The sequence below is a fragment of the Microcaecilia unicolor genome, chromosome 11 (genome assembly GCF_901765095.1).
Source record: "Microcaecilia unicolor chromosome 11, aMicUni1.1, whole genome shotgun sequence".
Taxonomy (NCBI): Eukaryota; Metazoa; Chordata; class Amphibia; order Gymnophiona; family Siphonopidae; genus Microcaecilia; species Microcaecilia unicolor.
In genome coordinates this window covers 194,027,690-194,044,444 of record NC_044041.1, presented here as the reverse complement: position 1 = coordinate 194,044,444, position 16,755 = coordinate 194,027,690, and the positions used below count along the sequence as shown (strand labels likewise).

The 16,755-nt window shown below is 41.4% G+C and overlaps 1 protein-coding gene across 2 annotated transcripts; it reads right to left on the bottom strand.

The window, feature by feature from the left end:
* Positions 1-1,622: 1,622 nt before the first annotated feature.
* NR0B2 (nuclear receptor subfamily 0 group B member 2) lies at positions 1,623-15,944 on the bottom strand. 2 transcript variants are annotated; one of them, XR_003943799.1, is made up of 3 exons: positions 15,284-15,944; positions 10,919-11,968; positions 1,623-1,634 (listed from the first exon to the last, which is right to left on the bottom strand). XR_003943799.1 is itself a non-coding variant. In XM_030218781.1 (2 exons), the coding sequence occupies exons 1-2, from the start codon at positions 15,828-15,830 to the stop codon at positions 11,727-11,729; spliced, it is 789 nt and encodes a 262-aa protein (XP_030074641.1). In that variant the 5' UTR covers positions 15,831-15,944; the 3' UTR covers positions 10,745-11,726. The 2 variants fall into 2 exon arrangements, 1 of the variants encoding a protein (XP_030074641.1); XM_030218781.1 differs by lacking the exon at positions 1,623-1,634 and having other exon boundaries at positions 10,745-11,968.
* Between the last annotated feature and the right edge of the window lie 811 nt (positions 15,945-16,755).

The following is a 16,755-nucleotide window of genomic DNA, read 5'->3' as shown; positions in this document are numbered from 1 at the left end:
CACGTGACCGTGACGTCATCGGCCCGCATGCGTACTCAACTAGCGGCTTTGATGACGTGACAGGAGACGAAGTAAAGCCATCTAGTCCACTATATATGCTGAATATCGTTAAAACAGCTTAGAGATTTACAGTAACTGGTGTAGAGGAGTGTGGTAGCCGTGTTAGTCCACTCTTAAGGTTATCAATAGAAATCAAACAAAAGAAAACAAGATGATACCTTTTTTATTGGACATAACTTAATACATTTCTTGATTAGCTTTCGAAGGTCGCCCTTCTTCGTCAGATGGGAAATAAGCAAATGTGCTAGCTGACAGTGTATATAAGTGAAAACATTCAAGCATTACTATGACAGTAAAATAGATACTATTGGAGATTCTACATAGAATGTTGCTACTATTGGAGATTCTGTTGCTACTATTGGAGATTCTACATGGAATGTTGCTACTATTGGAGATTCTACATGGAATGTTGCTATTCCACTAGCAACATTCCATGTAGAAGGCTGCACAGGCTTCTGTTTCTGTGAGTCTGACGTGCAGGACGTCAGACTCACAGAAGCAGAAGCCTGCGCGGCCACATTGGTGATCTGCAAGGGCCGACTTCTACATGGAATGTTGCTAGTGGAATTGTTGGATTATTTGTAGTAAATAATTAGCAGATTTTAGTACACACAGCTTCAGCTTTAGAAATGTTAATTTCTTTCTTCATCTCTCTCTCATTCACCCCTGAATAATTCACTGCTGAGTCACTTTAAAGTTGAAGTAACAAAACATCTGTTTACTCACAGTTTGTAGTTAGATTATAATCAGACAGGCTTATATATACATATTACTATACATTTGTATTATCAGCTCCTTCCATGTGCTTAGATGGTAATGGATGCTCACACCACCATAGATCCTCTCAGGTTAGGAGAGATCATGAGCTCCATGTGCTCCATGTGCTGCATCTGCTGCATCTAACCCCCACAGGAAGTTGCATAGCTGTGTGACCTCTCTAAGTAATTCACATCAGAGGTCACAGAGTAATCACAGAGAAATAATAGGTGACAGGCAATGCATGCAAAATACAATACATTCCAACAAACCCCTTCTCATGCATAACTGTCATGCAATTATTTATTCATACAAAGTCCAAGCTTTATACGCAGATTCACAAAATGTTCTCTGGGTAACGGTTTGGTCATGATGTCAGCTGTCATCTCACTGGTGTGACAATAGTGTAGACTGATGACCCCTTCTTTCACCAACTCTCGCACGTTGTGGTATTTCGTTGCGATGTGCTTGGTGCGTGACTGAACCTTGTCATTCTGTGACAGTCGGATGCAGCTCTGATTATCTTCCATTATCTGGATTGGTCTCTTTTCAGCTATTCCAAAATCCAGCATAAGTTTTTCAATCCACATCAGTTCTCTGCACGCTTCCGATACGGCCACATATTCAGCTTCTGTAGAAGACAAACTCACAATACTTTGTTTATGACTGGCCCATGAAATTTGTACATTTCCATACATAAACACATATCCACTTGTGGATTTATAATCAGAATGATCCCCTGCCCAATCTGAATCACAGTAACATATTAGTTTTGGATTACTATTGGCTGAAATCTTTAATTTACAATCAATGGTACCCTTTAAATACCTTACCATCCTTTTAACTGCAGTCCAATCTGATTTGGTAGGTGAGCTGACCCTTCTGCTCAAAATTCCTACTGCATTTGCTATATCAGCCCTGTATGTGGTAGCTAGATATAAAAGCTTACCTATGGCTGATCTATATTGGATGTTATCTGGTAAAGGTTCTCTTACTGTTTCATCCTTCAGAAAATCAGTGATCATGGGAGTGCTTACAACTTGGGCATCTTGCATACCTAAACTTTCAATAAGCTCATTTATTTTCTGCTTCTGGCTTAGAAGATAAGAACCATCATTTTGTTTCTCAATTTCTATACCAAGATAGTATGACACATTACCAAGTTCTTTTATCTCAACATTCTGGTTTAAACACTTTACAATGTCCTTGTACTCTTGCTCACTTTTGCTTGCAATGAGCAGATCATCAACAAAAGCTAAAATGTATGCATATTGTCCATTTCTGCACCTAGTGTATAAACATTTATCTGCTTCACCTTGCTTAAATCCTAAATTTGTCAATATTTCATGCAATTTTTCATTCCAACATTTTGCACTTTGCTTTAATCCATAAAGACCTTTGTTTAATTTACACACTAGCTGTCTTTGTTTTGTATTTATGAAACCTGTTGGTTGTTCCATGTACAAGTCTTCAGTTATATCTCCGTGAAGAAACGCTGTTTTCACATCAATGTGGTTGACTTGCATGCCTTTTGAGACTGCAATGCTCAGAAGTGTTCTAATTGTCGTGTGTTTCACTACAGGTGCAAACACTTCATCAAAATCTTCTCCATATTTTTGAAGATATCCCTTTGCCACTAATCTGGCTTTATACCTTTCCACTTTTCCTTGTGCATTCCTTTTTAACTTGAATACCCATTTGCATCCTATAGCTTTCTTGCCAGGAGGTAATTTTGTAAGAATCCAAGTATTATTTTTATCCAATGCATCAATTTCTTCTTGTGCAGCTTTATGCCATTCAGCAGCTTCTTCTGCTGGCATTTTCTCAATCTCATCCCATGTTAAGGGCTCTTGAGCTTCTGCTGACTTTGTTAGGTAAGACAGTCTTGGGGGTGGAACACCTTTGTTTTCCCTGGATGAGCGTCTGACAACAGGTTGGTCCGACCTTTCCGCATCCTCTATATCTGAGAGTCCTTCTCCAATTGATTCCCCTTCTCCAACTGTACTGTCTTCTTCAATGATCCTTTCTGTGTCTGCTTCCTCTGCCTGTTCCTCGTTAGATACAGATGAGTTGCTTTCAGACATCTGCCTTGGTATGGCATTTATATACACTGGCATGTCTATTATGGTTCTAGTTTCATATTCTGGATGATAAGGCTCATCTGGGATAATCCAGCCTTTATCAACCCTTTTGTTTTCATCAAAATATGTAACATGTCTTATGCCAACAATGCCAGTTTTCAGATTCAAAATTCTATATCCTTTGTGTCCTGGAGTATAGCCAACTAAAATGCCCCTTTCTGTTGTGGAATCCAGCTTATGCCTTCTTTGCTTTGGTATATGAGCATATGCTGTACTTCCAAATGTTCTTATGTGTGACAGGTTTGGCTTCCTACCCTGCCATGTCTCATGTGGTGTGCGCTCAGCGCCTTTAGTTGGCATTCTGTTTTGTAGGTACACTGCTGTGAGAATGGCTTCCCCCCATAGTCTTTTAGGGAGATTGCTATCTGACAGCATACATCTGGTCATTTCCACAAGTGACCTAAATTTTCTCTCTGCAACAGAATTTTGCTCTGGTGTATAAGCTACTGTTGTGATATGCTGAATGCCTTCTTGTTCTAGAAATGTGCGCATGCTTTGTGAAATGAACTCACCACCATTGTCGGTCTGAAGAACCTTTGGTTTTCTTTCAAATTTATTGCTCACCATGGCTACGTATTTCTTCAGCATGTCTGTGACTTGACTTTTCTCTTTCAGCAAATAGGCCACACAATATCTAGAGAAATCATCCAAGAATATTAGCACAAATCTGTTATTTCCCAATGATGGGATATTAAACGGTCCACATAAGTCACTGTGTATTAAGTCCAGCACTTTATTACTCCTATTTCCTGTGTATGCAGGAAATGAGGGTCTCACACCTTTTTGAGTAACACAGTCTATGCATTTCTCCATTTTACCAGCATCTGCACTTATCTGAATGCCGGTGGCCAGTTGCTTACTGTAAAGATCCTGGATCACCTTAGAATCACGATGTCCCAGGCGGCGATGCCAGATTTCCAGACTACATTTACCATCATTCTTCCTTACTTGCGCCATATGTGAGGCTTCACCTGAAATGCTCAGTTTATAAACATCATTATGCATAAAAGCTTCAGCATACACTTCATCATTTTTAGAGATTGTGCACTTACTGTTTTCAAAATGAATCACAAATCCCTTCTTATCTAATGTAGATACACTAAGCATATTACAAACTGCTTGGGGAATATACAAGACATCACTTACAGGAATTTCTTTAACTTCATTAGACACTTTGCATTTTAAGAATCCAATACCTTTTGCTTGGATCTTAGCAGTCCCTGCGTTTGCAGTTTTAAGAATACCTTCCTCTGGACACATTTCCTGAAAGAAATTCTTACAATTGGTTAAATGGCATGTGCTCCCCGAATCCAAAATCCAAGTACTTTCATTTGAATTATTATTTACCATAGTCAAAGATTTTTCTGCCATTAGAAAGCCCTTGTGTTTATCTTTGTCCTTCATACATTTCCTGGTTTGAAAATTCTTTAGTTCCATTGGCTTAGGTGAGCTAGAGGGAGTGTTTTGTGTTTCCTTACACCATTTAGATACATGTCCCTCCTTTTCACATGAGTAGCAAATCAGCTTGCCCTTGGGTGGAGTTTTCCCATAGCTCCGCCTTTCTCTGTTCTTTGCCAAGAAATTTGTTTCATTTCTCTCTGACTGACTTTGAGAACAGATCTCCTCAGAATCATTTATTATGCATTCCTGCCTTAGTTTTGATGTTGCCTGTTCAAAAGATTGCCCTTCAATGGCCTCATTTACAGACCTAAAAACATCAAACTTCTTTGATAGTGAGGTAAAAAGAAATGCTCTTTTCAATGCATCACACATGGGAATTCCAGAAAGTTCTAGCTTTTGAAATGAAGACATAAGATACATAATGTGATCATTACATTTACTTTTATCCCTTAATTTGGTTTCATTCAACTCTGCCAACCAAATTGGTTGCTGCTTTGCATATGTAGTTGCATACATAGTTCTCAGTTTATATAAAATGTCCTTTGGTGTATCTTTTCCCTCCACTAATATGGCTTGTTTCTCTGAGAGAGCTTCCAAAAGCATGCACTTCACATAATAGTTTGCATTGTCCCATTCAGCCATATTTTCAGCTGTTCTGTCTTGGTCTAAGCATATATCTAATCTTTTTGCTCGAAGGAAACATATGAATCTTAATTCCCACTGCTGATAATTAAACTCAGTTAATTTAGGCACCTTGAGAGAATAGAACAATGGTGAATTTCTTCCCTCAGCCATTTTCTTAGCCTTCTGTCTGCTGTGTGGGGGGGAGAGAGAGACAGACTGAATCTTTCCTTTAAAACTTAAGAGAAAAATGTGGCCTTTTTTTCTGCCTGGTAATATTTCTCTTCTTTTTCAATTCCTGGACCCTGGGCCCATAACCCTTTTGTTGGATTATTTGTAGTAAATAATTAGCAGATTTTAGTACACACAGCTTCAGCTTTAGAAATGTTAATTTCTTTCTTCATCTCTCTCTCATTCACCCCTGAATAATTCACTGCTGAGTCACTTTAAAGTTGAAGTAACAAAACATCTGTTTACTCACAGTTTGTAGTTAGATTATAATCAGACAGGCTTATATATACATATTACTATACATTTGTATTATCAGCTCCTTCCATGTGCTTAGATGGTAATGGATGCTCACACCACCATAGATCCTCTCAGGTTAGGAGAGATCATGAGCTCCATGTGCTCCATGTGCTGCATCTGCTGCATCTAACCCCCACAGGAAGTTGCATAGCTGTGTGACCTCTCTAAGTAATTCACATCAGAGGTCACAGAGTAATCACAGAGAAATAATAGGTGACAGGCAATGCATGCAAAATACAATACATTCCAACAGGAATAGCAACATTCCATGTAGAATCTTAAGTAGAGGAGTGTGGTAGCCGTGTTAGTCCACTCTTAAGGTTATCAATAGAAATCAAACAAAAGAAAATAAGATGATACCTTTTTTTATTGGACATAACTTAATACATTTCTTGATTAGCTTTCGAAGGTTGCCCTTCTTCGTCAGATGGGAAATAAGCAAATGTGCTAGCTGACAGTGTATATAAGTGAAAACATTCAAGCATTACTATGACAGTAAAATAGATACTATTGGAGATTCTACATGGAATGTTGCTACTATTGGAGATGCTACATGGAATGTTGCTATTCCACTAGCAACATTCCATGTAGAAGGCTGCGCAGGCTTCTGTTTCTGTGAGTCTGACGTCCTGCACGTACGTGCAGGACGTCAGACTCACAGAAGCAGAAGCCTGCGCGGCCACATTGGTGATCTGCAAGGGTCGACTTCTACATGGAATTTTGCTAGTGGAATAGCAACATTCCATGTAGAATCTATAGAAATCAAACAAAATAAAACATGGAAAAGAAAATAAGATGATACCTTTTTTATTGGACATAACTTAATACATTTCTTGATTAGCTTTCGAAGGTTGCCCTTCTTCGTCAGATCGGAAATAAGCAAATGTGCTAGCTGATAGTATATATAAGTGAAAACCTTCAAGCATATGCTTTGATGTCCCCATGCATACCTCCGACCCACCCCCATCCTCCCACCCTGTCAGACTGTCATAGTAATGCTTGAAGGTTTTCACTTATATACACTGTCAGCTAGCACATTTGCTTATTTCCGATCTGAGGAAGAAGGGCAACCTTCGAAAGCTAATCAAGAAATGTATTAAGTTATGTCCAATAAAAAAGGTATCATCTTATTTTCTTTTCCATGTTTTATTTTGTTTGATTTCTATTGATAACGGTAACTGGTGGAAACAGCACTAATGAAGGCTGTATTTTGTGCTCATTTTTCCACACTGTTCTATACAATACTGTAAAACATGGCCAAAGTGAGAGTATCCTGTTTCCTTGGGAAGCCTGGAGTTATAAATTAAGCTTTTCTTTCATTGGGGCACATCATGGATCACATCTTCACCTCATCTCTTTTTTACAAGTGGATTATTGTGTTTTGAGCATGTTTCAGGGACAAGTGGTTTCATAAGTCAAATAATAATTTCTTTCATGCAGATCTCTCATTTGTTGGGCTAGAAGCCCCTAATGGGTTTCTTATATTTTGTCCTTGTGATGACTTATACTGTGCCAAAACTGGAAACACAGTGAGACAGAATAATAGAATTATTCAGTAGCAAATTCCAAACTTACTAATTAACATTTTTAATTGTGTTCGCATTTGAGTAATAACTGAGAAAATGCAGTTGAAAGCTGACTTGAAGAAGAAATAAATATATATCTCAGAACTGGAAAATGTTGGTACATAGACTGACTCTGGACAATATTAAGTGCATTTTAATAATATATCACTGCATTCTACAAAACAAAAGGAGCAAGTTCTCACGAACCAACTTTCTCTTTTGATCTAGGCACTGGGAGAGTGTCACCGAGCCTGTGTCCTCTGTCCTGTGTGTAGGAATTATACATTTAACCTGATATCTGCTGCCACCAAGCTCCCTACCTTGATTCTATACTTGGACACCTGAGGTAGGCGTTGTGTATGCCAAAACACAGCCCGTGTTGGGTCATTTACCAATAAAGGACTCCTGTTGTCCCAGTCTTGAAGGCCCAGTTGTGCTTTTTTCTGTTTGCTATTTTGTGTATACTATTTGACCCTCTCTCGTTGCATTGGATATAAATGTCATAAATAAGTACATAAATAATTAGAAACTCTGAATGTTGAGCACCTGATTCTCATAACATGATGTCTGTTTTAGTGGCCCTTTACCAAGAGAAAAAAAAATCTCTGCACAAATACAACACATGCTAGGATGTCCCTACAACCAGCCCCTCTAAATGATACACTGATTTATAACAAATTACTACTCTACCTAGGGTTACCATATGTCCGGATTTACCCGGACATGTCCTCTTTTTGAGGACATGTCCGGGCAACTGGGTGGGTTTTGCCAATCTGCCCGTTTGTCCGGATTTCTGGACAAACGGGCAGGCTAGTGGGTGGACGGCCCGCCCGCCAGCCTGCCCGTTTGCCCAGAAATCTGGACAAACGGGCAGATTGCTAGCCTCCCCTCCCCTTACTTACTAGTGCCCTGGTGGTCTAGTGACCTCTTCCACCTTCGGGGCAGGAAAGAGCCCCCTCTTTCCTGCCCGGAGCGCTGCCCTGCATGCATTCTTCCTGTTGGTGATCCTCGGTGCCAATTCAAAATGGCCGCCGAGAGTTTAAGTGACCTCGCGCGACTTCAACTCTCGGCGGCCATTTTGAAACAGCACCGTGATCACCAACAGGAAGGATGCATGCAGGGCAGTGCTCTGGGCAGGAAAGAGGAGGCTCTCTCCTGCCCCGAAGAGGTCACTAGACCACCAGGGCAGTAGTAAGGTAAGGGGAGGGAGGGCGATGGGGTATGTGACAGGGGGGAGGGGAAAATGTGACAGGGGGCGGAGTGAGGTGTGAAAGGGGGTGGGGCATGTGTCATCCTTTTTGGGGGACAAAATATGGTAACCCTAACTCTACCTATGAAAAGTTATTGTTATTATACTTCCTCTGTGTACATTAGTATGTTTGAAAGTATAAGTGGGATCAAATAAAAATGCTACCAACAATAAAGAACGACAATGTGGATGCAGCAGCTCATAGGCTCTTTCCTGCCCCAAAGATGTCACTAGACCACCAGGGCAGTAGTAAGGTAAGAGGAGGGGGGTGATGGGGAGGGGGAGTGATGGTGTGTGTGACAGGGGGGAGGGGGAAATGTGACAGGGGCAGAGCGAGGGTGTCAAAGGGGGTGGACGGGGCATGAAAGGGGCGGGTCATGTGTCCTTTTTGGGGGACAAAATATGGCAACCCTAGCTTCTCTGCATCTGAGCTGATTAGTGATTAAGCCTTGTTACTGCTGTAAATATGCTCTGCACTTAAAACTTTCTGCAAGGTGATCTTGTGTGTAAAACCCCTGTCTGCATTGTGCACTAAAGCTATAACTGCACAAAGCCTTGGGAGTCTGGAAGGTGAGAACTGAGTTAAGGATATCACCAGTGACCCAGGTGCCACCAACGGAAGAGACATGCTGATATAGAGCAGTGTTTCCCAAGTCGGTACTGGATTAGTGCCTTGCCAGTCAGGTGTTCAGGATATCCACAATGAATACGCATGAAAACATTTACATATAATGAAGGCAGTGTATGCAAATTAATTTCATGCATATTCATTGTGGATATCCTGAACACCTGACTGGCAAGGGGGTACTCCAGGACCAACTTGGGAAACACTGATGTGGAGGACACCTGAAGGAGTTTGTCAAGGAGCCTTAAAGATTGAAGAGCAGAATCCCTATAGACTGGGAAAAGGTGAGGAGTAAACATTGGATCCCAGGTATGCAGCAGGATTTTTTCCATCCCACTAGAGCCCTAGGTTGCCCTGTACTTGGAAATTAGTGAGCACAGAGGAGATATATGCACAAAGGCATCACACACACACATTTTGTTTTGTACAAAAACTTTAAACTAGAAAAGAGCTGTACCATGATCAAATTCTCTAATTCCAGTTGTTAAGTGAAGTTTGGTTAGTGGTTGAACAATAAAGATTTGAAATGGAGTAGATTTATTGAGAATTTGCATGTTTTTTTTTTTGTTACATTTGTACCCCAAGCTTTCCCACTCATGGCAGGCTCGATGCGGCTTACATATTGTATACACCTTAAGTCTTGAAGGGGAATCTTTTCCCACCCTTTTGGAACACTCGTGCCTGGTCCTATGGAGAGATTGTCCCTAGGAGACGTGAGGGGCTCTTTTACTAAGGTACACTAGTGTCATATGGGCATCTCAGCGTCAGATGATTTTTAGCAAGCTAAAAATACTAGCTCACCGTTGTAAAAGCACCCCTTAGTGTTTGCTATATAACTCCAGATATTGAGGCCCTCTCAGGGGCTCGTAACCTTGGGGTAATCTTCGACTCCTCACTCTCTTCTGCACATATTCAGCAGACTCCTAAAACCTGTTGTTTCTTTCTCTATAATATCAGCAAAATTCGCCCTTTCCTTTCTGAGCACACTACCAGAACCCTCATCCACGCTCTTATCACCTCTTGCTTAGACTACTGCAACTTGCTTCTCACAGGTCTCCCACTTAGCCATCTCTCTCCTCTTCAATCTGTTCAAAATTCTGCTGCACGACTAATATTCCACCAGTGTCGTTATGCTCATATTAGCCCTCTCCTCAAGTCACTTCACTGGCTTCCTATCCGTTTCCGCATACAGTTCAAACTCCTCTTATTGACCTATAAGTGCATTCACTCTGCAGCTCCTCAGTACCTCTCCACTCTCATCTCTCCCTACATTCCTCCCCGGGAACTCCGTTCACTGGGTAAATCTCTCTTATCTGCACCCTTCTCCTCCACTACTAACTCCAGACTCCATTCCTTTTATCTTGCTGCACCATATGCCTGGAATAGACTTCCTGAGCCGGTACGTCAAGCTCCATCTCTGGCAGTCTTCAAATCTAAGCTAAAAGCCCACCTTTTTTATGCTGTTTTTAACTCCTAACCCTTATTCACTTGTTCAGAACCCTTATTTTATCATCCTCACTTTAATATTCCCTTATCTCTTGTTTGTCCTGTTTGTCTGTCCTAATTAGATTGTAAGCTCTGTCGAGCAGGGACTGTCTCTTCATGTTCAAGTGCACAGCGCTGCGTACGTCTAGTAGCACTTTAGAAATGATAAGTAGTAGTAGTAGTTATATATGCTATGTGAAAATCTATTAGATACTTGAGGATAAGGGAGGAATATTTAGACTTAACACCCTCTTTCTATTCTAATATTCTACCCATTACTTCACCCGTGCTGATGGAAGAATAGCCAGCAAACCAGTGGATTAAAACATTTATTCTGGGGAAAAAAAAAAAAAACATTTTCAAAGATGCAAAACATTTTCTTAACAAAATAATAATAACTTAAAGCATCTATGTACAAAAAATGCAGATAAACATCTAGCCTTAAATACTGACAACCGAATGGTGTGGGCAAAGGCTGATCTCGTACAGTAGATTAGGAAATAGTCAACCATGCCACATATGCATAAGGCCCCAAGCCTAAAAAGGAAACACACCCATCTGTCAGAAGAAGCCATATTGACATCCTCTGCACTTTACCAGCAACAAAATTTCAGTGGCATCATTCGTAGCCTTATATTTAGCTCATCTTATTCCAAGTAACAGAGGGGACCTTTTGCTAAAGCTTCGAGAACCCTAGCAGACATTAATCTCACGTGGCCCATAGATATGGAATAGGATGTGGAACCTTTAGTGCTCCCTAACCTTTAGTAAAAGGGCCCCAGAATTAGTATAAGTTAGAGAAATGTACAGAGCTGCCAAGTTACTCATTCCAAGACATTTTGGACAGTCCTGGATTTCTTCCAACCTCATCTTGGTGCATTATGGGGCCTACAGCACTGATTTCAATTGATAGAATCATGAACTGCAAACCAGAATTGGACAAAAAGTCTCCTTCCTGGAATGGGTAACTTGGCAGCTCTGTATGCATCATTCATCAACATCCTATATGGACAAATATGACACATGTAAACATTTTCTTTTGTAGTTGAAATCTTTTGTTTTCTTTTCTATTAGTAATTGTTGTTAAATTAAGGGGCTTTTAATCAGTACTGGTTAATGTTCATCACCCTCTCCTGTCCCAGTACTGGGTTGCTCTTGACTTGCAGTTTCTGGTGAACAAAAGCCAGGTGGGTGTTATCCAGATACCTCCTTGCCCATGAGAATACTTGAGATCTTTGTGTCTGGAAGTGCTTGCAGGTTCTTATAGACCAAGAAAAGAGTTTGTCTCTGCTTAATCACTGCATGTATAGCATTTCCATGACCAGCTCCACGATGTCAGCATTCCCAATCACCGACCGAAAGAAAAGATCCGAGATCAGTGCTGGGGAGATTGATTTCAGGGTGGAGGCAGTTAGCAGGATACGTGCAAAGCGGCCAGGATCTTCAGGATGGAGGGGCATTAGAAGCTCTCGTAATGCCTTCTGGGCTTCCTGCTGCAGGCTTTCAATGTACAAGGAAGCTCTTAGTCCTTGGACATCTAGTGTGGTGGGGGAGAAAGGGGGAATAAAAATTAAAAACTCAGAAATTAAAATAGCTGAATTTTCTATTCTAAACAACCAGTGTCTTTTGCTTATAATCCTGTACTAGTATCCAGTTGCTTAATCAGACCTTAAAATTGAAAGGGGGTCTGAGCCCAAGGGGGGGGGGGGGGGGACACAAAATGTTGCCTTGCCCTGTTCTCCATGCTCTCCAAGTACCCAAGCTGATGGGAATTCCCAAGTCCTGCCAGCAGAAAAGGTCCTCCACTAGCAGTTGGTGGCTTTTACTATCCCCCCCCCCAATCCTTTATTTTTATATTTAAGACTCTAGGAAGTGGCACTCAACTCAGTCCGGTTTTCAGGATATCCACAATGAATATGCATGAGATAAGTTGTATGCACTGCCTCCTTGGTATGAAAATCTATCTCATGCACATTCATTGTGGATATCAAGTCAGCCTGACTGGTTGGAGCTCCCCCAGAACAGGTTGGGGAACCCTGCATTATCAGCTGATGCATTAAGCTTGTGTTAGAGCAGTGCTTCTCAACCTAGTCCTCAGAGTACTCCCATCCAGTCAGGTTTTCAGGATATCCACAATGAATATGAGATAGATTGCATGCGCTGCTTCTTTGGTATGCAAATCTATCTCCTGGATTAGGAGGTTGTTTTAACTAATTAACTATTATATATATTGAAATGTATACACTTTCATTTCCAATCCACCATCTGCACAAACTGTAGCTGCCACTATACACAGGCATTTTTGTACACATGTATGTACTATGTAGGCAGTTTTCTAAGGAAAAATACATAGCTAGTCTTCCTTTGAAAATCAACTACAATGTCCATGCAGCTAAATGCCTATACATTGTACAACTCAGGATTTCAAGACTGTCAGCTAGCACATTTGCTTATTTCCGATCTGAGGAAGAAGGGCGACCTTCGAAAGCTAATCAAGAAATGTATTAAGTTATGTCCAATAAAAAAGGTATCATCTTATTTTCTTTTCCATGTTTTATTTTGTTTGATTTCTATTGATAACCTTAAGAGTGGACTAACACGGCTACCACACTCCTCTACTTAAGACTGACCTGGAAATAGTTAATGGACAAGTAAAATATTTATGAGAATAAATGCTATAATAAGTAGCAGTTACATAAAAAAAGAACCCCCTGCAAAATATTTGCAGTCCATTAAGATACTCTGTAGCGTACTTCTCTGTCCTAAAGTATGACGTGTTTAAGTCAGTTATAGGGTATTTTACAGTCTAATTATGATGGAATCCCTGGGGCTTCAAATCTTACTGCTACCAATCCACATTAGCCCACTGGCAGCTTAGATAGATGTAGCCTTCCACATGGGAAACACTGAAGTCTGTAGTTGTTCAGAACCCTTATTTTATCATCCTCACTTTAATATTCCCTTATCTCTTGTTTGTCTGTCCTAATTAGATTGTAAGCTCTGTCGAGCAGGGACTGTCTCTTCATGTTCAAGCGTACAGCGCTGCGTACGTCTTGTAGTGCTATAGAAATGATAAGTAGTAGTAGTCTTTGGGATTCCGGAATCTTGCTGCTCTTTGGGATTCCGGAATCTTGCTGCTCTTTGGGGTTCTGCACAGAATCTTGCTACTCTTTGGGATTTCGGAATATTTGTTACTCTTTGGGACTCTAGAATCTTCTTATTCTTTGGGATTCTAGAATCTTGCTACTCTTTGTCCTTATCTCTTGTTTGTCTGTCCTAATTAGGTTGTAAGCTCTGTCGAGCAGGGACTGTCTCTTCATGTTCAAGTGTACAGCACTGCATAGGTCTAGTAGCGCTTTAGAAATGATAAGTAGTAGTAGTAATTTGAAAAGGTGGAATTATATGTTATATGATCTATTTTACTGTTGTGGTCCACCTTGTATCGTTATTTTGAAGAGGCAGAATTTAATCAGGTTATAACATTCAAATAATTAAATGTAAGCAAAGGCAAACTGTGACATCTTATCTTAAAGGACTGCTTCTGAACTCCTCCAGAGTCAGGTTTCTGAATTGCCACAACAAATATTCACGATTCTCCTGTATAGCCATATTTATTTCACGCCTATGCATTGCGGTAATCCTGAAAACATGACTGACTTGTTGTGCCTCCAGGAGAGGGGTGAGAAGCAGTGTCTTAAAGAGATTAAGGAGAGATTTATCAATGCGAGCGACTGTTAAGGCAGCGTTATTTTACTGTTAAACTGTTGACCCCAGTTTTTCGTAACTAGGACTCATTGCATAAATTGGGACCTGTGCTAAAATAGCATGAGTTATTGTTAAAATAATATGTCTTAAGGATAGACCATGTTGATAAATTCCCCCCCCCCCCCCCCCCTAAAGCTGAGGTTCTCAACCAGTCCCTGGGACACACCTAGCCAGGCTGTTTTTCAGGATCACCCCAATGAATGTGCATGAACTAGGGGGCACTTTTACCAAGCTGCGGTAAAGGGGGCCTTGCTGGCATCAGCATGTTTTGTTGACATATGCTGAGGCCCCCTTTTACCTCAGCTGTCTTTTTTTTTGTTAAGAAATGGCCATGCGGCAAGCGAACCACTTGCCATGCGGCCATATTTTTTTTTTGGAGGGGGGGAGGTGGTGGTAAGGGCTCCTGTGCTAACCCGGCAGTAATCGGGCAGCGTGCAGCACTGCCCGATTACCGCCGCCGGGTAAACACCAGCGCTACCAAAATACACATATTTTTGTAGCACCGGAAGTGGCACGTGCTGAGGGCGGGAACTACCGCCGGGCTGCCGAAGTAGCCCAGTGGTAATTCTAGACTAGCAAGCAGTAAGCCCCTATTGAGCTTACTGCCATTCATAAAAGACCCCCTAGATTTGCTTATAATGAAGGCGACGCATGCAAATCTAGCTCATGCATATTCACTGAAGATATCCTGAAAACTAGACAAGCTAGGTGTGTCCCAGTGACCCCCCCTGCCCTAAAGAAGTAGAGCTCCCTCCCTATCATTTAAGGCAGTAGTTCTCCACCTAGTCTTCAAGGCTCACCCAGCCAGCAGGATTTTCAGAATATCTGCAATGATTATGTATGACGTCAATTTGCATACAATGGATAGAATGCATGCAAATCTGTCTCATATATACTTGAGGATATCCTGAAAACCTGATTGGCGGGATAGGCTTGGGAACCTAGAGGTAGGAAAATTGTGTTGTAAAGGAAATTTGGGCCTCATTAAACAACCCCCAAAGTTTTGCTTGGGCAATCCAACTTGTATACATAGGTGTTGTCCTCTGAATATGCTGTATACAAGCCTACTGCCGGGTAGCCCACTTACCAGGGTTAAAGAGAATGGCTCCTTTCAGATATGCATATTCTTTCTGGCTTAGGTCCAGGCTCCAGAACTTATTTAAGCAGCACTGCAGCCTCTGCACTCCCGCTAGGGTGGGCTGCGTTTTACCATATTCTGGGCTTCGGCTGCAGGATTGACCATCCAGGAGGATTCTCTTGAGCATGCTGGGCGCCAGCGTCTCTGTGACTTCAAAGCTGACCATCTCTTGCGCAAGCCCTAGAATAAATAATGGAGCCCAGCAGCTTTCTAGAAGAAGGAGCTGGTCTTCCTGGGGTAGCAGCTGGAAAGATGGCAGGTTCTTCACAAAGCTAATGGTCTTGACCAGTACATTGGAAGCTGCTTGGCAGGTGAGGTGTGGAGTCTTAAGACATACTGTCCTGCGGTTTTCACAAAGGCAGCGGTATTGTGCTAGGTTGTAACAGGCCCCAGCGTGGTCATTTTGACTCAGGATGGTGTATAATATAGCATTCTGCCTTTCTGCATTGACCGAGTTGCATTGGCAATTTTCACATTCCATTTCCAGGCTTGTCATGATTGTTTGCTTCAGTGACGGGTTCAGTAGCTTGATGGACAATCTCCTACCTTGCTGTAAGGTATAGTGAGCAAACGAATTCTCTCCAATGCTGTAGCTCTCAGATCCCTTCTGTCTGGCTTATTCTGATAAGTCTGGTTGTTGTTCTCAGCTCTATTTATAGAGCTGCAAGCAGGGAAGCAACCTTGACCTCACTGACTAAGCTGCATTCATTGAAAAACAAAATGACCCTGGATGGATTGGTTGGGAAGGCTGGCTCCACGTGGCATTGATAAGGCTTTTCTCAATGAAGGTACCAACTTTAAGCCAACAGGATCTAATCATAGAAGGGGCGAGGAGAGATGGGGGAGGGGGAGCGTTAGGGTTGGGAATGGCAGTCTGTCTTATCAGGGTGATTACCCAAACTGTATAAACAAAGTCATTAACTCAACCTGTACCAGGGCACCAAGGACCAGATGAGCAATCAACTTGCTCTGTGTGACAGGTGGCCTTGCTAGGTAATACACTGCACTGTATTCTGCTGCACAGCAGACAGAAGCAGCTTGCAACCTGGAATGAAAGTCCGTCCTTGGAAATCGGAACCTGGAAGTGTCTTTATTTGCAGGTTGTTTGTTTAACCTTGTTGGCAGGAGGCTGCTGGTTCAGGTTATAAAAAAAAAAAAGAAAGAAAGAAGGAAAGAGATAGCACAGTGCTCATGAATCTATTAATCACTTGGTGGAGGAAAAACAGATAAATAATGAACAATTAAAGTGCATGTGTGTTTAGGGGTCAATTAAAATGAATAGAGGAGGAAAGAGGGTGCTGGACCAGGTGACTCAGAAACTATTATAAAAAGCATATGCTGGAATAACTGAACAGAAAAAAAATATAATTAGTTTAAATTTCCATCTGGCTTATCAACATTTATATACGGGGAGTCCAGGC

What these genes read in the sequence shown, in the direction of transcription:
- NR0B2 (XM_030218781.1), bottom strand. Translation starts at nt 15,830, where the DNA reads ATGACAAGCCTGGAAATGGAATGTGAAAATTGCCAATGCAACTCGGTC. An exon ending in AGCCATTCTCTTTAACCCTG is followed by an intron (nt 11,969 to 15,283) that starts GTAAGTGGGCTA and finishes CCACCACACTAG; the next exon opens with ATGTCCAAGGACTAAGAGCT.